General features: G+C 40.6%; 3 protein-coding genes across 3 annotated transcripts; 2 read left to right on the top strand and 1 right to left on the bottom strand.

The window, feature by feature from the left end:
* Positions 1-948: 948 nt before the first annotated feature.
* On the top strand, positions 949-11,321 carry LOC131446622 (AP-4 complex accessory subunit RUSC2). Its single transcript, XM_058617991.1, has 10 exons — positions 949-1,109; positions 4,042-5,347; positions 5,448-5,688; positions 5,784-6,806; positions 7,722-7,798; positions 7,934-8,114; positions 8,218-8,323; positions 8,438-8,484; positions 9,053-9,731; positions 9,816-11,321. The coding sequence occupies exons 2-10, from the start codon at positions 4,097-4,099 to the stop codon at positions 9,913-9,915; spliced, it is 3,705 nt and encodes a 1,234-aa protein (XP_058473974.1). The 5' UTR covers positions 949-1,109; positions 4,042-4,096; the 3' UTR covers positions 9,916-11,321.
* A 75-nt stretch (positions 11,322-11,396) lies between these two features.
* cimip2b (ciliary microtubule inner protein 2B) lies at positions 11,397-15,450 on the bottom strand. The gene is made up of 6 exons (XM_058617992.1): positions 15,177-15,450; positions 14,255-14,472; positions 13,467-13,618; positions 12,514-12,637; positions 11,579-11,791; positions 11,397-11,491 (listed from the first exon to the last, which is right to left on the bottom strand). The coding sequence occupies exons 1-6, from the start codon at positions 15,239-15,241 to the stop codon at positions 11,397-11,399; spliced, it is 867 nt and encodes a 288-aa protein (XP_058473975.1). The 5' UTR covers positions 15,242-15,450.
* Positions 15,451-16,049: 599 nt separating this feature from the next.
* On the top strand, positions 16,050-23,310 carry si:dkey-106l3.7 (uncharacterized). Its single transcript, XM_058617457.1, has 7 exons — positions 16,050-16,746; positions 16,994-17,943; positions 21,436-21,588; positions 21,721-21,868; positions 21,982-22,064; positions 22,351-22,442; positions 22,730-23,310. The coding sequence occupies exons 2-7, from the start codon at positions 17,278-17,280 to the stop codon at positions 22,842-22,844; spliced, it is 1,257 nt and encodes a 418-aa protein (XP_058473440.1). The 5' UTR covers positions 16,050-16,746; positions 16,994-17,277; the 3' UTR covers positions 22,845-23,310.
* The last annotated feature ends 228 nt before the right edge of the window (positions 23,311-23,538 follow it).

Raw genomic sequence — 23,538 nt, 5'->3', positions numbered from 1 at the left:
TTTTTTTTTTAACTGTGCTTACTTTATATGTTATGTCTCCATTATCTTAGGTATCCATTAGTGTATATGTAGTGGCTGCATTGCTAAGTAAAACAATATTATATAATATATAATAATAATAATTTTATCATCTGGTTTGATTTGACCCCGTTCATCTCTGAAAAAAAGAAAAAAGATTTACATCATTCACATGAAAAATGAATTATATAATTTTCTTACTGAAATAAAATGTTATATATGTGAAACAATATGTACTTAGAAATGATATAAAGTCATTAAACTCTAACAAGATCAATCTTTCTCACTTTAGGTCGATATTATTGTGATCTTTCATATTTTTCCCTATTGTGTATGTTGGTATGAAATGGACCCCAAGGATAAATGGTGTTTGTAAGTTTTGAATTCTGAATATCAAATTATTATTATTTTATGTAGATGGGCACTGATATCAGAATATTATGACTTAAATGTAATTAGTGATGGATTTACTGGACATCTTTGTTATTGTTAAAGTTTTATTGCAGTGTACTTACGAGCCATCTCTGGTCTAAATTATTTATCATTTGTTTTTTTTTAAGTCTATTTGTGACACGTGTCGATGTGTATTCTTACTGTTCTTGCACATATTACAGTGTGAGGCTACAATCTGGCACAATTCATTTAAGTGTACTGCCTCTGTTTACAAAATCAATCTAACAAACATAATCCATCAATTAATGAATTAATAATAAATATTTATTGTGGTATTTAAAACAAACATACAATATATGCTTTAATGTTTATATTTATTGCTGAGATTCACGTTTATTCACCTTATTTACCTTGTTTTTTCTCTCTCTTCCTGTTTGTTTTGAGTGTCAAGGCCGTCCCCCGTCCTGATTGGTCAAAGCCGATGTGACGTAATATCTCCGTCAGCCTGTGGCGGAGGAGGAGGAGGAGGCGGCGGCGGCATGAGGAGGACGCTGTTATCGCCGGGACCGGGACAGACACCGGGTGCCGCTGCCTCTCTGGTCCTCTGAGCCGGACCGGGCTCGTGCCAGATCCTCGTTGTAAGCTACTAGAGTAGAGTTATGGGATTTTAGCTCCGTGACCCACATCTGACGTCAAAGGTGCGTCGATATCGCTGCATGATTTCTCCTTTAAAGAAATGTTTGCTTGTGTCATTTTTGGAAAGTCACCTGCAAGAAGATGAGATGCTGCAGCAGCTGTGACCGCCTGTTTTCATTTATTATATGTGTTTATATCTCTTATCTCTCTCTTATTTTGAAGGCTTCCTTTTAGAGAAATGTGGACTAAATGCAATTTTAATATCCACACGTGCAGTATACTGCATCTGCGATTTGATTTGCGATATTTAATCTTTAAAGTCAAGCACTGTAAATCTGTAAATCACTGCTGCAATGACTGATGGATTACCTGATTATTATCAAGTACTCATTTCATCACCATCTGTTTTGATAATCAATACATTTGAGTGTTTATTAACAATCAAAATAAGCGTCTTTTTTTTTTTTTTTTTCCTTAAATGTGAATTATAGGGATGGGAAGATACCATTTCTTTTTTGCGTGCGATCACAAACCGATACCGATATTAGTCCTTAGTCATGAGTCATTTTTAGACCCTTTATGAGCGTATGAAGCTGTTAACAACACATTTGTGCTGAGTCATTTCAAATGCATCGTTCTCCAACTGTGCAATGAATAGTGTTCTCCCCAAAAAAGAAGAAATAAAACAGCCCAAACATGACAGCTAAAATGCTTTTGCTGATTTTTATTTACAAAATAAAATAAAATATATATATATATATATGTTACAGTTTGTGCACAGAGAAACATGTGATATATAGGGATATATATTGCAATATACTTTTGTATTACTGTATATTGAATTTTACATTTTTATCTTTCCAATATCCGATCCAGTGATTTTGACCAATCTTTTGTCCACAGAAATGACAATTCCAGAGAACGCTTTTCACTTGCATGAACAGCAAATTTATGGACTACTGGTTTCATTTTATTGAGATAACATAGGACTTTGGTCTATACATATATATGTATATGTATATATATATATATGTATATATAACCAAACCCCCAAACTTACTTGGAACGCCGCTGTTTGGCCATTTGTTTTATCCTACTTTAACCATATTTAATATTTAATTTACTTATTTACAGGAGTTGTGATGCTGCTGTCTCATTACAGACACATGAGCGATAACAGTATCACAACAACAACAACAACAACAGTAACAGTCAGACTCTCCTCATTTTGATTTTGGCTCGTTAAATTGCCGTGACTTTTCTGTCACACTTCCTGTGCACAGACATCGTGCAGAGAACCCATCAGTCACACTGGCCTACTTTCTTGTCGCACTGAACTATTGAACTGTTTGCAATAAATAGTAGCTGACACATCAAGATTTGACGCAAAGTGGTCTATTTAAAAAAAACAAACAAAAAAACAATTTAACCCTAGTAATAAACGCATCAATTTAAAGTTACTTAAACACATTAAAATACCTTTGATCTTCACACCTGCATACACTGTATAAGGACAAAGACACCAACTTAGACTGATGTGTTGACCTATGAGGCACTAATCCTCTGCCCTACACCTCAAAGCAATATGAAAAACATGTGTTTAATAAAAAAAAGTCTTTTAAGTACATATTAGTAGCTTTTACTCTATATATGCAGTGCCAGATTTTACAATTTAGAAACCTAAATGACCTTTTAGCACACTACTAATTAAGTTGTTAGGTTCTAATCTTCCACTTGGTTCTGTTGTTTTTGTGTTTACTGTTTTCCATAAAATCGGATTAACCCAATTTTCTTAGCGGTGCCTATTTATGATCCAGCAGGATCCTCGTAAAGGATCTGCCCGAGAGCACACTGTCGATGTGCTATTTGTTGTCTGAGGATGTTGTTATTGCAGCACTGTGATGCTAAAGAGGATTACATGTCTGTGGTCATCTGCTACAGATGTTTACCTTTTCTTTCCACATTATTCTCCAGACAGTAACAGTCACATGGAGCCTCACAACTGTGTTGAATCAGACCTTTTTATTCCCATAATTCTACAATATTGATTATATTATATTATAATATATTATAATATTGCTGATTTAACACAGCACTGGGAATATGAAACTCTAGTAAATAAATAACTAGTGGTGGTATCCTAGTAACAGTTCTGATTACTCTATTTCATCTTTATTCACTTTGTTGTTCTCTTTTCTAAACCTTGAATCTCATCATCGCATTATTTTCATGTCTGGACTTTCCAGACTTGTTATTATTGCCGTTATTTCAAGTGTCTACAGTCAGGAGGAATGTGTGTGAACATGGATGTGGGGCATTTTAACTTGGCATTTTCCTAAACTCAGGTGGAAATGGAAATATTTACCTCCAAGAGCAGAACCAGCGGAGCGTCTCTGCACTGCAGCTGCCCTAGTTACAGAGCAGCTGAGTTAGTGTGAGGGAGCTGTGGTTGGCCCAGGCAGGGAGAGGAGGAGGAGTTTGGAGTGGTTGACTGAATTATGAAGCTTTGGGTGTGTTGAGAACCAGATTCAGACAAACACACAACAGGAGGAACGGTGGTGTAAACGCGCAGTTGTGCATTGACATTTCCATCTTTTCCTCATATGTTTGGAAGCTTTTTCTCCACCAAACCACTAAAATCTGAAGGCAATGAGCCAGTTTTGCAGATGCAGTTAGAAGAGTCGTCATTTTGGGCAATATGGCTTAAAACATAATCAGTTCAAATATTTATTGCAATGCAATGACTGATAATTAAAGATTAAGTTTTAACTGAATGTTAACTGCAGTTTTAAAAACACTTTATGGACCGAAACGCTCACTAAACTGTGAAACATTTCAAAAACATCTAATCGCAATTATTATTATTATAGTTTTGTCTGAAAGTATGTTTCCACACTGACAGAATCCTTTAACATCTCATTGTATAGTTTTGTGTGTGTGTGTTTGTATCTTAAAGCAGATTAATCATACTTAAATTTGACTTTCTTCTTCCAGGATGTACATATAGGAGTGTGGAGACAGTTTCCATGGTCCAGTCTCATCCAGCAAAATGATTGGCTCGTCCAGTCTCTCAGGGGACACCTTGATCGCGTGTCACTTCCCCGTGGTCCAGCTTCCCACCTGGCAACTTCCCGTCCAGGCTTTGTGCGGCTCGGCCAAACGGTCCGGCCGCCTCTGCACAGCAGGCCTGACCAGAGCTGTGTCTCTACCGGAGCAAGACTCCGTCAACCGAGAGCAGGCCTTCTCTGGGGGTCGGAGACCTTTCTCCAGCAGCTACGGCAGTCTCAATGAGGAGCGGACGGAGGAGGAGGGCACCAGTGACAGCAGCGGGAGATACGACTCCACCTCCTCACCGGAGGAGACGAGTTCCGATCAAAAGAAAGAAAACTCCGAGGCTCGAGGCAGTGTGCGGTCACACAACTCATTCCTTCCGAGCACAGAGTTAGATGAGGAAGAGGAAGACAGTGATGGTGATAATCTGCACAGATATCGTGAAGACTCGTCTTTTGTATTGCATGGAAACTCAAATTGGCCTCTGAGTGATGGTGCCAGGAGTTACACAACCCCCCGAGGAGACCTGGATAGTGAATGTGGCTATGATGGGACTAAGAGCGATCAAGACTGGCTCTCTAACCCTAACCCTTACCAGCTGATGGACTCGCCGCACACTGATTATGGAGAGCAGGACTCGGACAGACTGAAGGACAACAGCCCTCACGGTTGTTCTCAAGCGTTGTTGTCCAACACAGAGGACATCAGCGACTCTTCCTGTAACAGTTCTGACGGCGTCTTGGTGAACTTCTGCGCGATGTACAACAGGAGCAACAACCCCGTCACACCTCACGACCTCAGCAGCCCTGCACTTCACCCCTCTCGGTCCTGTGAGGGATCTGTGTTCCTCAACCTCCAGCCTGTGCGGCTGACTCCCACTGAGGACGTCCAGCAACATGACGTGACTGTGAGCTCTCCCCAGGAAGAGCTTGTCGATGTGACACCCTCTGCTTCATGCTGGTCTCCACAAGGCCTCGACTCTAACTGCAACCTGTACTCTCTAGAGGCGATACCCCCGGGTCTTTCCTCTCTGGAGGTGTCCGACCTGACTGCCTGTCTCCAAACCCAGACCGCAATTGCCATGGAGACCAGCCAGAAGTACTACAAACTTGTGACTTGTGACCTTTCCTCCCAGTCACCCAGCCCGGCCTGGTCCAGTCTCACTAGTTTCCCCGAAGGTCCGAGCAGAGGAAGCCACATCCCTCTCTCTGAGCACGTCTTAAATCATAACAACAAAGAAGTAAGGAAGGTATTTTTTTGAATAAACAATAGAATCGAACATCTGCTGAACTTTTGTAGTTGTGACAATCTAAATACTTGTTATTTCATCTTTCTTTTGTTCCCTTCAGGATAAAGTTGATGGACTAAAAGAAAAGCTGTTCTCCTCACCACAGTGCGGCTCTGGGTTGGACAGCTTCCTGTTTCAGACTCACGATGACCAGGTTGCCACCACTTCCACTGACCAAGCCCTCTGCAGGAAGAAGTGTACAGCAGTGTACAGCAGTAACTGCCAAGACATGTGTGCTGTGTCCACACAGCCATCTGTGAGTTCAAACCAGGAGCGCTCCACTACTGATTCTACTGACAAAGGTAAGGCAGTGGTGAAAGGGCTGTTTTTATAAGATCTGTTTTGTTCGGAGTCTAGACAGTGTGTTTATCTCTTCCTATCCTCTAACTCCTTCAAGGTACATGTTCATTGGAAAATGGAGTGGTGCGCTACAGTAAGGCCCAGAGGCCAACCTCGCTGCCCATTCAGCCCTTTGTCCTTAGTCCTGCAGTCAAATCCCAGTCCCAGACTCAGCACCTGGGCTGTCTCCTGGAGCAGTACATCAACCAAAAGGGCAGCAAGTCTAAAAGCTTCCGGCCTGGCTTTAATGGCAAGAGCAAAACAAGTCTGTGCTTTTCTAATCTTCAGCCGTCGCCCATGGGCAGCTATTGCCCCATCCTCCTGGAAGCTCCTTCAAGCACTGACACCTGCTCCACCTGCACGCCAAGCCCAGAGTGCTTCAGCCGCAGACGCACATGGTGCCAGTTCACGAGAAGCCAAGAGCGCCTGAGTCTGTGTACTTCAAAAAGCAGCCTGGATTCGTCTCACTGCAGCCCGAACCCTCGACCCGTTCAAGTGCAGGATAGTAGAAACCCGGGCAAAACTCAGAGCAACTATTTATTCAATTTGCCCTCAGACATAAATCAGTCGAACCTTGTCAAAATTCCGACCTACCAGAACCTGATCAACCTCTCGCCGGAGCAGAGCAGTCATAAACCTCACACTCTCCGTGATTTCCACAGTCACATCTCCTACCATTCAATATTTTCTCACCCACCGCCCATTTTACCCGTAACGACTGATTTGCATCGCCAAGACCCGCACGTTTACTCATCTCCTCCCACGTTCTCACCATCGGAAGAAGAAGAAAGATTCCCGCAGCACGGAGCTGCACCTGCAGTCAATGCCGGCTGCTTTCACAGTAGCGTTGCAGCTGCCCTCTCCTCAGTCGCTCCCCTCTCCTCTCTGAGCTCCCTGCTCTCTCTGGCTGCCTCCGGGCTCCATGTGCAGGGGATCCAGGACTCGGTCGGGCCCTGTGGGAAACACAGCCCGAGTCAGCAAAATGAAGCGCTGATGCCGGGTGACAGGCCTCCTACAGAGTTCTGCCTCTCGCCCGACACGTCATACGAGTCCCTATCTATCAGCCATCTTCAGAGGAGAGGTGAGGGTCAACTCATGACTATTTAGACTAGGTTGCATCACTGGAAACATGTAGTATGTGACACACAGATCTTAATTGGGTGACTCAGTAGCGGAAACGTCTTGACGATTCCACCTTGACTGGTTTGGCTGTTCAGTGATGAGCCTCTGAGAACAGCAATAAAATCTCAGTGTGCTGCAGCAGCGCCTTCAGTACCCCGAGGGGGCTTCCTTTCAAACATGACCTATTTTTAACTCTCCCCGCACACGATTGGCTGAGCCCTGTGCTCCGTAGCCTATGCGAGTGAGACTGCGAGAGAGGGAGAGAATGATGCAGTAGAAACGGCGCTAATGATTTATAACACGCCCCATCATTTTTGTTTTAGCGCTGCCATATAGGCCACTTGGTGCCAATGTAATTATATAAATGTTTGTCTTGTGGTGGTCGATGGTCCGTGGAGGCAGTGACTGGCAGCGGCAGTAAACACAAGAGTATGTGTGGTGCAGCAGCACTGCAGGCAGGCAGCAGCATCAACACCCATAAAGAATTTACCGTGGCGTCTGCTGAAGCGAAGAGAGGAAAGCAGGGAGAGGAGAAACTCCATCTGAGATGGAAATATGACTCTTTCATATTCAGTTTGCATTCTCACTGGCAATATCTTCTTCAGGCACTGACCCAGTTAGCAGGGAAAATCTTAAAATCGCAGATCGCTGTAAATAGCTCCACCATATTTGCAGACTTTTCCCTCATCTTTACTGTTATAACTGGATTAACACTGAAAAGAGTATTATAAACACACAGAATTATAAACATAAAGTAGGGATGCAACACATTTCTGCCCAAAAACATCATATCCTCCTGAGCTGATTTTTGTCCCCTGGGAAAAAAAAGAACGCAGTTTAACCTTAAAAATGTTTTTCTTGTCCAATGTTGAAGGTCTGCTCAGGTCTGTGAGCAGGGCAGTGGATTTGATCATGGCTCATTTTGGCAGCAGCAGAGATCCGGAAGAAAAGGTATGAACTTGCAGCGCTGAGGACCTTAAATGACGTCCCACGCTGGAAAAGTGCCAAAGTGATACTTAAATACGTATGTGTCAGCAGGAAAATAAACTGTATTGTATTTCCTGACCTTTTTTTTGTGTGTCACAGATGCGTCTTGGTAACAGCTCCTGCAGTCCCACAATTGCAGGTCTGGTCCTGAAACATTTGTGTCCAACAATCCAAAGAATTCTGGAAGACGGACTCAAGGATCACAACCTGGATCTCATTATTGGACAGCGTCGCAACCACTGCTGGACTGTGGTGGAAGTCTCCACGAGGATCACTACTTGTATGTAACTAAAGCATGACTGTCCCAAATTCCCTTTAGCTGAGTTTTGCAAAGTAAGTAACATTTAACACTTACTTTTGTGATATTAACTCTTTAATTACAGGTTCCTCCACTAAAGTTCTCCACAGCTTGGTCTTAAAAATCCAACAGTGTCCTCATCTCACCAGCCACTGTATGAGACTCAGAGCCTTCTTAATAGGCTTGCTTAAGTAAGTAATACAATTACCTTTATATTTATTATTAATGCTGAAAAACACAGATCAAATTTCTGTTGGCGACAAAAAAAAAAAATCTTTAATCTGTTGATTTTTTTACTTTTTCAGCCTACGAGGCCTGGAATTCTGGCTCAGTCTCCTTCACAGTCAAAAAAGTGAGTGCACAGTGTTTTATTTATAGTCCTTTATCTCTCCCATTTATATACTTTGTATGTAGTGATAATAAGCAGTTTCAAACTCACATAATATAGGAAAATGTTTGTTTAGTTGTTTGTTGTCTTCCCTCCGCACTCTTTGTGCCCTCTGCTGGACAACTTGTTCATTACTTCAAATGGTCTGATGCGTTTGCACATCGGATACTGTATTTTTAGCTCAAACTGGTTTTTAAGGTTTCCCGATGTCGTGAAATTGTTTCAATAATCGATGATAGGATATCATATATGTCTCCTCTATAATGAAATTAGCATAATATTTTCATGTCGTAGCAGATGTAAATATACATTTTCTTCATTGAGCAAAATAAATAAAAGTAAAAAAAAAATAATAGAAGTCAAGGCGGTAGCAGCTTATTTAGCCTAATGTCATTAGTCATATAGGCAGATCTTGGTGTGCCAATATCTGATAATACATTTTAAAGCCAATATCTGCCGATAATGTCGTGCTTGTGTATGTCTATGTTAAATAATGACTTTTGTTGAATACATTATTTTTGTATTTCCACAGATGTGGTGACAACATACTATCATTCTTGGGGGTTCCTGTCAATGTCACTGGGACGGTGTCAGCCCTTGTTTCAGGAGCTGCTGCTCCTACTGCAGCCTCTCTCTATGTTACCCTTTGACCTCAACTTGCTCCTGGAGCCCAGACTGTTGTGTAACAGACAGCTGTTCTCTGAAGAGCCGAGAGTGTCTCCTCCTGAGCCATGCTCAGCCTTCCTGGTGACCAGCTGGCCACAATTACGAGTGGGTAGAAAGATGGAGCGTTTCCCCGACAGTCAGCAAACCGCTTCACACCAGAATGGTCTGCGTTGCAAAGACTCGCTCAGTCCTCTGGATTCAAGTTGCACCAGTCGGCACAGTGGAGGGTTGCAGGATAACAGGAGTCCGTGGTTAGCTTCGGTTCCAGAGTGCTGGCAGAAAGAGCCTGACCTCATGGATGGTGTGGCTGAAGGAGAAGACTGTAGTCAGGTTTGTACCGATAGCTGGTCTCAAATAAGTATGAGCACTGGAAAGGAAGAGACGGGGAGCGATAAAGACAGTGGGAGCCCGCATGTGTCCACTTGTGTCCAGGTGGACAGCCCATGTCAGAGAGGGCCACGTTGGGCCAAACTGTTCGGAGCAGCTGTTACGGCCACCAGAGCAGAGACAGTTTCTCAGAGTTTTGTTGGAGCAAAAACTAGAAGGTAATAACCTGGTGTGGTGAAAATGTTGAAATGTTGACGGTGTCAGTCAGTGATAATGACCGATATGTCTTTGGTTGGTTTCAGGCGACCATCTGAGTGGCTTCATTTGGACAGATCTCATCTTGGACTCTTGGCTCAGTCCATAAAGGCGATGAAGCTGGTAGGATCACCGAAAAACTATTGAGGAATACGCCCTGCATAGATGGCGTAGAGCCTAGTTACTGTTATAACAAAACAGGTTTAAATGCATGATAATACAAAATGCAGCTGACCCGACGAGAAAGCACAGAAAATATCAAATGTACACAGTCATCAAGCATTAATTACACTATTCTTACTATTCTTAAATCCATTCTCAACTATATCAGATGGTTTGAGAACCAAACACAAATCAGGTTTCACCATTAAAACTTCAGATTATGTGTCTTAACTTGAGTAAAAACATGAATAATATAGTATTAACATATTTATAATTCCAGATTAATGGCCAAAAATATATTTGTAAAGTATATTAAACTATATACGTAGGCTTACTCTGTACTTTGAGGTTATTGTCGTTGATGAAAACCAGTTATTTCTGTGAAATGTAGCTCAAAATATTCACTGTTCATATTTATGTGGACAGTTTCAACATGACGTGTTTTAGTCTTACATCTAAACATTTCTACGTATTTAGTTTAACCTTTAGTTAAAAGGTTAAAGGGTTAACGTTTAGTGACGGCTAGTATGAGCTAGTTTGTGTGGTGCGGCCTTTTAATTCATTCAGTGAAGTGTAAACCGTAACCGTCATAAATCATCTTATCTCGGCTTACTTTGAACTTTCAAAACAGCCAGTGCAGCCAGTTCTAGTTCAGATAATGCATGTCTCAATTGTTTTATTTTGTTATTCTGCTCATATTAGTTGTGAATTCAAGCTTTGTGAAAATGAACAGATGTCCGATTCTCTCCAGGAATAACTGCAAGATCCCTGTCCCTTCTGTTACTCTCCTTTTTATTTCTTTCTCTCCTTCAACCATGAAATGTGAATAACGGCCTGCTGTAGACTACTGGACATTTCTCATATGTTAGTTTCCTTCCTTTATCATTAGGTGAGATAAAAAAAAAGAGTCAAGAAATGCACTGTTATTGTTGTCTCCTGTAGTGTCAGTGATGTTTCTATTGCCACCACAAATTCCCTGCATGGAATTTCTCCTCATGCATGAGTTGACAAAGATGCAGTAGGCTGCAATTATCCTTCAGACCTTTTAACTGCCTGTTTATGTGGGTTTTTTTTTTATCCATAGAGAAAGTTTCTGGAATTTGTTTTGTCCCTGGTACTACTGGAATCTTAACTGTATAGCAGAGTCAGTATGTAAGAGTTGTTGAGTTGCACAAATATGAGCCACCTTGTGGCTGTTTCAGGTATTAAAAATGTGTGTGAGGTATATTTTGATAGATGCAGAAGCAGAGTGACTGAATAGATGGATACTTTTTAATGTGCTGCAATAATGTGAAATGATACCACCCAGTATTTTTCTTCTTAGTATCTGAATGCTTCCTCTGATGCCCAGCGACAATCAAAACTCTGTCAATAAAGACGTAACATATTTACTGCTCTTTTCTTGGTTGTGAACAGTGTACAAATGTTGAAGTATTTATTTATTTATTTTTAAATGAATAATCATTTTAGGACTTTTCTTGAAGGATCCTCTCGCTGCGGCTCTTCTCCAGAGCGTCCTTGGAAAGTTGACCAAAGGTATGTCCAAACAAGAACTTGTGTCCTGTGGAATGAGGTCACGTTAGACACTTTTTGTTCGTCACTGGTGGTGGTGGTGGTGGTGGTGTGTTTGTGTGTTTGTGACACAGACCTGGGATATGTCCCGTGAATGAAGGCACCACTCCACTGTTTGGTGGGTAGATAGAAGGCAGGGGAGGTGTCGTGATGTCCTTCCTTCCTGTGGATTCTTGGGACAAGGGGTCACTCCGCTGGTGCTTTCCAAACTTAACCAGTGCCTGGTTGGTGATGATGGGGTAACCTTTACCGATGAGAAAACGGGTCTTTGGCACATGCCCTGTAAATCCTGAGAGAAGACAAGACTATTTTAGTAATGATTTGGCATTTTTAAGCAGAAGTATACATATACTATGTGCGTGGTTGACCTAAGACATTTCACTTTTACTTTCACTTTCACTTGATACCTTTAGAGAAACATGTAACAGCAAATAACCTGGACATTTTTGTCTTGGGCAAGAAAAAAATGACTCATACTGGGTAATTCCACAGATAGTTCCCACAATTCCAATGAAGCCTATTAGCTCCATGCGACTCGCTCTCTGTGTTTCTCTGTATCGCAGTTTCTTTCCATTTTCATGTCCTGTTTTTGTTTCCCGTGCTACAGAAGAACCACGTAGCATGAGTAAAGCGAGACGACTTCGTCTGCCACCACGATGACTAAACATAACATCAATTTAGCGAGCTACAAATTTAGTTCTTTCAATCAGCTTCACAATAAACTTCAACTTCTTTTAATCAATATCACAAATTTGGCGTCTTGTGAACGTGATCACGTGGTACTGAAAATGTGTGCTCCGCCGACAGCGGCTGCTGTTTCCCTCGCCATGCAGCTCCAAATTAAGTTATCTGGATGCATTACAAAGATCCACAGGGGGCGATAGAGGTTCCATACCAGAATCTTTTAAGCGTTTAATATGATTTTTAAAATGGTCTATTACACAACATTGAGATATGGTCACAAAGTATATTGTACAGTAAATTTCGTACCAACTGTCACAACTGTGGTACCTGAGATGAAGTACTTGTGCTGGTCATCATCCTCCATGTAGTATGGTGAGGTGTGGGTGAAGGACACCAGAGGTTTATAGGTGATCACTCTGTCTGTGATCGCTGTCAGGAGAGGTTTTGGTCTCTGTGCCAGAGGATGACAAATACAACCAGGGAGAGATTCATGACTCTCACACGTAATTTTGTGGAGGATTCTAGGTTTATAGCAATATACACTGCCAAAATGGCAAAAGAAAATGAAGGAAAGAAAAGTCACGTGATATTTTCACATAGTGCCATAGTGTATAAGCCTTCAGGGGGCAGTGTTATGATCTGAGGTCGCTTCAGTTGGTCAGGTCTAGGTTCACCAAGGTCTTGTCAGTGTCTTAAAATACTGATTAAGCCAGGATTCATCAGACTTGAGTTGTTAAAAAATTGTTCCATCTTTTTCTCATTTCTACCAAATAAAATCAGAAGAAGAAGAGTTCGTAATGGTCTGTATTTATATAGAGCTTTTCTAGTCTTGATTAGCTGCTTTACACGATAGTTTTCATTCATGTGCTTCAACATGGGGTTAAGTGTCTTGCTCAAGGTCACATATAGACTAGCAGAGCCAGGAATTGAACCCAGGAAATTACTTTTGATACTTAAGTACAGGAAATGTCATATACTTTAAGGCTAATATTATAGAAAAAAAAGTTACTTCAACTTCTACCAAAGTGTCCCATAAAACAAGATGAACAAGAACACACTCACACATGGTGAGTTTGTCTGTGGTAGTGCAAAGTTGGATTATGTTACAGTGAAAAGACAATGGAGCTCCACCATGGATAATTAACAAGAGTGAAACTATGCTGAGGTGCCATGGCAGCGTGTGTGTGTGTGTGTGAGTGTGAGCAACCGAGGAAGAGAACAGGCCAACAATGGCATGTGTGAGAAACAGAGAGAGAAACAGAGAGAAGGAGGGAGGTTACTTCAAACTGTCGGTTGGTGCAGTTGACATTTGGCAGGAGCGTCGATCGTCGCAGGCTCCTTGCGTACATGTCTTGGTAAAACTCACTCAGTGCTTTACGACATGTTTCGGAGTAGCTGCAGGAAAAGTGGTTCCGATTTCTTGGAATGAAGCCTACAACAGCAACAAGCAATATTAAGCCATGATGAGATGTTAATATATTAATCCCTGAATCCCTGCTCCAGTATGATATACTATATGTGTGGTTCTCTCTCAGTCTGGACAATACATCAAACACAACCTCAGCGCGGTTTTCAAAATGAATCTCCCGCACAAAGCATTTCCAATGAAAACAACAGTAACCAAGGAGTTGTTTTTGGTTGTTGATGTTCACATGGCGTGCGTTTCAACTTATTTAAAGTGAGACAGAGAATGTTATCCACATGGATTGGTGAGATAAATCATTTTTGTGTGTGAATTGATGATTTATTGTATTTGAAGAACCAACGTTCCAATGCCCAGTCCTTTTCCCGCGGTCGTCTCGTGTTGTTGTCTTGATTTTTCAACACTTTTCCGCTCACCTGCTTATTACTGACACTTAATAATTCAGCAGTTCGACACAGATTACCTGGTGCCGTGTTGCCGTGAGAGCTCACATAGTCAAAGGCCTATTGTTTTATATCCGACGAATACAACAACTGGCATTTTGCTGTTCCGCATTTGTAATTAAACGGCTTGTGAAGAAGTGTTAGCACAGTTTATACTGAGGTATTTAGTTACTTAGTGTGTGTGTGTGTGTGTGTGTGATACCTGTGTATCCTGGTATCACCCTCTTCATGGTGCCGTCAGAGACGCCTCTCAGTGTCAGAGCAGCAGCGTCAGGTGTGCAGGCGGTGGAGGGGTCGTGACCTGTGCGGAGGACCAGGCGACCGGAGCGTTTCACATCAGGACTGGTCAGCAGCTCGGCCGTTTGCTGGCTGTACGTCCTCCCCATGTTGTACTTCAGCTGTGGACAATAACCGGTATACCTGGAAAAGAGACAACTTAATGCTTTATAGTGTGGCAGTTCTTGGTGTTAATTATAAGAACTCTTTGAATATTTATGTAGAATGGAATTAACACTTTAGGTTCATGCAGTCTCTTTACATTTTGCTCTGTTAATCACCTCAAAACTTCTGGTTCTCCTGGTTCAACCTATGCTGCCTTCTCATATTTGTTGATTATTTTTATTGTCATGTTTATTTTCTTCGACTTTTTGTTACCTTTTAGTGTTTGTACATAGGTATATTGTCCCACTGCCTATTGAAACTACAGATGTAAGTGAGCTAATGGCTTTAATCTGGCATATTTACATGATGATGTCCATTTATTACCAGTATTAATATTATATAATTGCATCCCTCGCATTGTAAAAACTTTGCATCAACAAAACTCTGTGACTCAATGTGGGAGTAGAACATTGTTTTTGCTGTATAATATTTATTCTAACATAAAAATGTGTCCAAAAGTAATTTTATTCAATTTAAATCAATTAATGATTCAACATTGAATCAGCATAATTTTGGGCTACAACTGACTGTAACATGGTTTTGGTTCCAAAATCATCATTCACAATAATCTGTGTATAATAGAATACAATATATATAATATATAATGTTTTTTTTTCTTAAACCTACAAGGCATTTTCCATATTTTATGAGTAAATATCGGGTGTGTGGACACATGCACTTACCCCGGCAAGTAATGTGGATCAGGTGTCACCAGAACTTTGCTGAATTTCGGCATGTACTTGTCCATGATGGAGCGTGAAGAGTCTCAGCCTGAACGCAGCTTAAAGGCAGGTGAGACATCCTCTGTTCTGTGTTTGTTGGTTGCTACAGAGGATTAATCTCACCCGTGGTGGTGGAGGAGCCCAGTGTCAGTCCACAGACGTGACGTGATCCTGCTGCTACTCTGTGAGCTGAGCTGAGCTGAGTGTCACACACACACTTCTGTCAGGAACAGAGTCAATCAGTTTTCCTGCAGCTCATATATATATATATATATATATATATATATATATATATATATATATATATATATGTAGTATATGTATATATATGAAATGAAATATAATATATATGAAATAATATACAGTATATGTGTATGTATATAGATAGATAGATAGATGGATAGATCTTACATTACTATTAACATTTGTGATGTTTAAAGATATTATTTATTACCAACTAACGTGTTGATTACCATTGGTTTTCTGTAAAATGTATGTCCTTTTATTTTATTTAGTCCACTTTCAGATTAATATTTTGAATATAAGGAGTCTATAAATACTGGAATGGAGCCACATTTTTAAACTACGGAATAGGATTCAGGCCAAATGTAAAATAAATTTGGAAGACAGTATTGACTTCAGAGATTAAAGTCGGAATTCTGCCTTTTTTTTATCGCAAAATTTTGAAATCTGGCTTTTTAATTTGTTTTAATTTGATATAAAAATGTATATTTTTCCCTAGACCTCTTCCATATAAAAACAGATACCAAACCCCCCCAGTTATTTCTCTGTTTAAAAGAATAAATCCTGCTACAATGCTACAATCCTGATACAATATCGACACATGTATCGTGACAGATTTAAAAAAATATATATAATTATATGTTTGTGCCTTGGTGATAATGACAAAATGACTACAAACGTAGTCCAATATTCCCATGGTTTTCAACCTTATTTATTGTTCTGTTTACAAGTAGAATAGTCTCACAACAAACCATAATATACATGTAAATATGTCTGCTTTATCAGTTTACGTGTGTGGGGCCACAAATGCTATAAGGCCAGTCTGCTCACATGGCGGCCCGCCAAAAACCTCTTTGTGGCCCAGCCAGTGATGCTACCAGAAACAATGAGAAAAGACTAGACAAACACTTTTAACTGTCAAATATTCCTACATAAAGTCCTACAGTAGCACTGGCCATGTGTGGGTCATATGTGACAAATATTTACATTTTAAATTTAAAATTCGGTTTGAAAAGGTGGCCCTGCTGAGTTTGTATTTGAATAGCCCTGCTATAAGGTGTGAATGGAAAACTAGCGTAGAAAATGAAGGGAGAGCTCAATCATTGCTGAGATTAACAATGTATATGAACGTGTGCCGACTGTGCACTGACTCGTTTGTCGTTTGTTGTGTGTTTCTTTAGGATTGCGGATGAGAAAACATGTGCCGTCGCTGCTCACCTGAGGGATGAAGATCATATCAACAGACAGGAGTCTGTTCCTGCACACGCACACATTCCTACAGTCTCAGGTTAAACCGCTTCTCCTGTTCCATCTTCTTACAGTGTCACCTTTTTCACACACACACACACACCGCAGGAATTTTTTTTAAATATGACACCATTCACTTGTGAAAAAGTTGAATCAGGTTAATATGTGGAGGCCGTAGCAGTCTTTTATTTTTATGTGTAATGTCACTTGGAGTATACAACATGGTGAAATCCGTGTATCCGTGTCCGGACTTGCTTTTGTTATTTTCTTTTTTTATTCTCTTACAGATGTAACAACAAATCAAATGAGTCAATCAGTGCTGCAGATGAGTCACAGCCCTCTTCTGTGAGCGCAGGCATCGACATGCAGCTCCACGTTGTGACTGGACAGCAGATGAAGGGGGAGGCGTGGTGCAGGGAGGGAGGCGGCTCCCTGGGAATGTCTTAAACACTGCATCACCAGCTCACCTCAGCTAATTACTGCGTGGGTTGTCAAAAACTGGTCGTGTGTTTGTGTTTCTGCTGCGGCTCGGAGGCTCAGGTATGGGGGCCTGAAAAACCAACCTGTGGACATGAACCTCTACAGGAGCTTTGGAAACCTTATGGAGGCTTGGGTAAATGAAGGAAATCTGTACACAGACCCTCCCACACCTTCCTCAGACAGTGGGACAAACTTCCGCTCACAGTCGGTGGACTCTGGCGTGGAGACGGCCAGCTCGGACACATCTTTTCCAGCTTCATCCTGCTTCTTCCCAACAGAGAACGCTGAAACAGACACATTCATGCCGGAGACACAAAGCACTGGACTCACGCCGGCCTCCACATCAGAGTCTCCTGTCCTGTCCTCTCCTGTCCTGTCCTCTCCTGTGCTCTCCTCTCCCCGCTCATCGTCCCCTCCGCGCTCATCGTCCCCTCCGCGCTCATCGTCCCCTCCCCTCTGTGCCACCAACCCCGAGGAGAGCCCCAATGCTGTGCTCCCAGAACTGGAGCAGTCGCGACAGAGGACTGAACCCCAGCCTCAGAGGGAGAACCCGCGGCCCGTCACGGTGGAGGAGGTGCTCAGGCGACAGCCTCGATCCGGGTTTCTGCCCAAACGACACGCATCGGAATTAATGAGAGGTCAAAGGTCAGACTGCTATGGTCCGAGGAGGATAGCCAGCGCAACTGTGTCCCTCAAGCAGATGTCGGAGACGCGCAGACGGCCGATGTCTTTGAGGTGTGACATGCAGAGATTAGAGGTGAGACACAGTTTTTGTTACAAACCAAACTTTTAACTCCCCCGATGAAAGCCTGAGGCCCAACCATGTCACTACATACTGTGTTTGAGAAGGTCACACTTACATTACATGAAAGGCATTTTAATAGTTTTGGGTTTTTTTAAAGAGAGGATTCTGAGAGGACTGATAATTGTGATTTTCTTTCTCCCTCCTTTAGACGATAACACATGAGTCATGTTTACAAAATCACTGCACAAGCATCTCCTGTCAGTCAGTTTGACATTTATCTAAATTGAATGGGATCGTGCTTCACCACAATGTTATTCAGTTAACTAACTGCCACATTATAACAGCAACCACTGGTAATAATAATACATAGACACAGTTAAGCCAAGCAGAGGATAAAAAGTTTGTAGCTTTACCTACTCAGTGTTCACTGAGCTCGTGCTGTAAGAATATAAAATATAACTCTTGACTTGACCAAGAGTCTCTGGGTTCTCCACTTTCCTTCCACAGTCCAAAAACATGCAGATTTGGGGATTAGGCTGAATGGACACTCTAAATCAGGGGTGTCAAATGTAAGGCCCACGGGCCACAACTGGCCCACCAGTGGGTCCAATCTGGCCCCAGGGTGAATTTGTGAGTTCCAGATACCTGTGACTAAATAAGTTGTGCCTTTGTGGATCCACTGTGATCTGTAAGTTGTAATGCACATAATATTGTTAAAATTACACTTATTTTTCTAAATATCAGGTTGTTCTTCATAAATGTAACACAAAGGGCCAAATTTGTTGTTCATAGTTTAGTATTCTATTATTTTACTGGTCTGGCCCACTTTTAATGGCTGGCTCCCGGTCCAGGGTGAACCCCGCCTTTCGCCCTATGTCAGCTGGGATTGGCACCATTATGTGGAGGATAAAGCGGTATAATGTATAGAGCCCCTCAAAACACACCTTTAAATTAAAATGCTTTGAATGAAACTGAAAAGCTACTTTTAGCTGTTTCTGCTCATCAAGTCATTAGAAATATCACAGAAAATACTTTCAAATGCTAAAAAAAAAAATCAAATCAAATCATTATACATTGATGTTTTTCCACTTAGTGTGAGTCCAGGTAACGCTCAAACCCAGAGAGTTTACAAACCAAACTCTGCTCACGTTTTTTCATTCATTTGAAGAAGCATTTGAAACAGAGACTCTTATCGCTCTTACTGGTTCTCATAGTTCCAGGGTTACACAGGTTTCACACCAACATGCATAGTCTTGCACGGCATGCAAATGTTAAAAGGCGTCACAACGAGGCCGTTGCTTTTAACCTACTTTGAAGAGTTACGAGTGCACACGTTCAGTGAGTTGAAAGACGGGCATGTCATTAGTCACACGTAGGATTTACGTCTGAAAAGAGTCGCTCTGTGGTGCCGAGGATCATAAACCAGTTTGCCCGGGTGACTTTACGCCCACAGGCATGAGAGGAATGGATCTGCAGGAAGTTAAGTGAGGGCCTTTTTTTGTTTTAGTTGCTATTTGGTTTTGATAAATGAGGCATGTTGTTTAGCAGCGGGGAAAGATTTTTTTTGGATTTGAAATCTGATTTTCACCTACACTGTAAAAAAACAAACAAACCCCAAAATCATTCCTTTGGTCACGAGTGCGAAAGTCACTTTTCACGCTTATGTTTGGGAACAACAGAATGAATTGTACCGTTTGTATCTGTGTTACTTTTAGTGTTTGTTTGTTTCCTGGTACGAGAACAAAGCTTTAAGCTGAGAAAAACACTGAGATTATAAAGTGCATCAGAAAATAGATACAGTCTATCTAATAACACATTTTTAGTGTAATTAAATGTAATTATAGCCTACTCCCATGACTCTGTACATTGCATGCGATCTGGAATGGAATATGTGACGTATATGGATATTCTGACAGAGCAGGTTAACTTAGTGTTTGTTGTGGTTTATACAGAGGACAGATTCCATTCATGCATTCTACATGAATGGAATCTGTTATTATCACAATGCAGTTTGTGTCGTCAAATCACAAATTCACAACAGATCATTGTTGATATGATTTCTGTTTAGTTAAAACCAGGTGACACAAAGACATGATCTTCTTCTTCTTTTTTCCACTTTGTAAACCAAGCAAACCTCATCTGTCGACTTCAGGGTGTTCACATCAAAAATGAAAAATGTATGCTGCGAAATGAACAAAAACTGACAGAAAAATAAAAAAAGATAAATTACATGTGGACATTGTAATTAAAACACTAGACAAGCTTAGAAATGTTGAATTTGATAATGTGCTAACTATAACCCAATGTAATTATTACTATAAAGATGGTTATTGTTGCTTAGTTTGGGCCAGTTTTTATTATAATTTTAAAATAGATCCTGCTCTAGAGGAACATTGTTCAGCTGGATGAGAAAAGGTTACAATAACTTAATGTATAACCTTACATCTTAAGGAGAATTTCCCTCTGCATATGAATTCTACAGACTGAACGGAATCAGATTTCTTTTAAATAACTCTTAAACAGCTCAAGGATATTCAATTTATTTGACAACATATTTCACAAATAAAGACACACAGTGAGAATCTGCACCTTCTTAAACAAAGGAGCAGATGATGCATGAGACTTCTTTGCCAGTTGCCAACAAAAACATTCCTTGAGAATCAGAGTTAGTTCTTCCCTGTATGTCGAACACCGCTTATCAAAGCAGTGGATTTATTTGCTTTTCTACTAACATAATCAATTTGTTCTTTTAATTTCATCAACAATAATAATTCCCAGAAATCTCAGGGTTTCAGTTTGAATCTCAATATTCGTTGTGTTTGCTCAAAATGTCGTCCTAATGCATCCAACACCAACAGAGGATCAGCTGTACTGAAAGTTTTTCATGCTTTCATTGATGTATACTTCACAATAAAAACATTAATGGTGCAAAAAATGCGTCTAGTAATATCAATAACAAAGAAATTGATATAAAATTAAGTAAATAATAACATTGAATCAAAACACCAAACAAGCTTATATGTATATGCCACGTGATACTTACAACATCATTTCTTATTATTACTATTATAAAAAATATTGCTATAGCAAATATATCTATATTCTATCACCTGGTATTTTCATTATAACATGATATTAAGTGGTGGAGGCCGCATGTGACCTCTGACCTATAGGCGATAAATGTACAAACATGAACATAATATGTATAAATATACTTTTATTAAATAATTAACTGCAAACTTAAACATTTGAATCATCAGCTGTATGAACACTGTGCCTATTTCAGATATATTAACTACTATTATACGAAGGCAGCGCCGTTCGTGTATTTTCTGAGAGAAGGTGCATAAAACAAAGAAAAAACACGAGTGGAGGTGAAATAATAAAGAAATATAAAAACAAGAAGGAGCGCAGGCCTCCGCCTGTCTGTCTGTCTGTCTATAGAAAAAATATATGTCTTTGTATTGACTCTTTTATTGCTTCATGCTGTGTGTGTGTGTGCAGGAGTGCAATGAGGAGGAGAAGACAGGCCTGAGTCCTGGCCTCTGCTACCTGGAGCAGGTTTGTCAAATGCTGGAGGAAGTTGCCAGACAACAGATGCAGAACAGCACCACACTGACAGAGTTCCATGCCCCACGGGAGAATGGAGACATGCAGGTGAGCCAGGTGACCATCCATGTGTGACATCATAAAGTGTCACAGTTGCCACATTGTTGTGCCACATGACACACACAAAAGACGTCGGGTTGATGTGAATTAACGCGTGAGGACGTTGTGCTTGACTGTCAGGCTCCTGACAGCTGTCAGACGGCAGCTGAGGAGGCGCTCGCCTCATGTCAAAGGCTCGAAAATGTGGAAAATGAAGAGCAGGTTTCCACCGAACCTCCACAGCGTAAGAACTACGGACACTATCGACAGCGATCGTCCTCAGACACGAGTGAGTCGTCCTCCACCTGTCTCTTTTCCAAGTTGTATGTGTTTTTGTACGTATGAAAGCATATCACACTTTCATACCTTGTGTGTGTGTGTGTGTGTGTGTGTGTTGTGCAGCACACATGAATTCAGACTGCAGAGGGCAGCATTTGAGAAGAAATGACCCTCTGGAAACGACAGAGGAAGAGCACCTTAAGGAGGTATCATGAGTTATAATATACATATTCCAGTGAAATGAAGAGCTAAATGATATTGGCATTTCTGTATATCATTTGTGTGTATTTAACAGTAGCAATGTGGTCATAGTGTGATATTAACATGACAATAAATGTGGAACAGGGGAGTAATTCCAGCTTATTTCTATTTCAATAGAGCATATGATAAAATTTACATTTTATGTGAGAGTAGTACACTGATCATGTGTATATTCCACTCTTATTACCACACTGTTGCCGTGTCGTTACTCTAAAGTCCTTTCTGCTTCAGGAAACTAAAACTGACGAGACCAAAAAAATGACCTGGAGGTCAAAAATTGCAACTCTGAGAAGAGAGATGTCTACTGTAAGAGATACAAGGGGGTAAGATAATACATTTACTATCTGCCTTTAATAATTCCCTGTACTGTACTGTGCTGTACTGTATGTGCTGCTTCAGCATGGCAGCCTGCCACACTGATGGCAGAGGTCCATAGCCCCGATGCACAGTCGATGCACAGAGATGCTGGTGGGAGTTCTTTATTTTTCTTTTTTTTCTAAGGCCCTGTGCATCTGTTCCTCTCGGACATTTTGTCCCTGTTTTTATATAAAACAGTTTTCCCACAAAACATCCCACAGCCTGGAGTCTGATGAATTTTTTATCTGTGCAGCCAGCAGATGGAGTCAACTGAGAAAAACACAGCCCGGCGACGGCTTAGCCAGCTCTTCAGGAGGAGGAGGACGACGTTGCCTGTGCGAATGGACCAACTTCCTGTCGCGCCATAATGTTTGGTCATTTTGGTTTCAGTTCTTTGAAGCAAAAAAAACAAAAAACGGGTGTCTTTATAAGATTTGACATCCTCGTCAAATGATGTGCTGTAGCTTCATCTGCTGTCTTTATTTATTACTCATGGACCTATGCTGTATATATTTGCCTTGTTTTTTTTATCTGTAAAAAAATGTATCATGTTTTTATATTTTTGAAGCAGCACTAAACACCATATGTATAATATGAAACAAATCGTATTAAATTTGTATTTTGTTGTTTTTTCCTGCAACAAGGAATAAGGAAATGAATACTTCATATACATCAATGCACTATATTGAATTATGGACAAAAAGATTCTTCTGGGGTTAGCGCTGCAGCTAAGCATAAGGATACATAGTATTTTTACTGTGGGCACTGTAACTAATAAAATATTATACAACTATGCTAAATAACTAAAATATTATATACTCTGGTGAAGTCTTAGGTTTTTTGCATTAATAATGGAGATTTGTAGGAAAATATTTACCAAAATACAATGGAACATATTTCCTAGAAAATTATCTCTATGAGTCTTTACAAAACCCTTTAATCTGATTTTTTTTTAAATGTTTTAATATATATATATAAAATTAATATATATAAATTTTATTAAACATTTTAAATGAAATTATGGTTAAAAGAAGGATTATATTTCATACTAATAGATAAAAA

Source organism: Solea solea, chromosome 19 (assembly GCF_958295425.1).
Source record: "Solea solea chromosome 19, fSolSol10.1, whole genome shotgun sequence".
NCBI classification, from domain to species: domain Eukaryota; kingdom Metazoa; phylum Chordata; class Actinopteri; order Pleuronectiformes; family Soleidae; genus Solea; species Solea solea.
The sequence above is the reverse complement of the archived record's forward strand: the minus strand, read 5'-3'. Positions and strand labels throughout refer to the sequence as shown.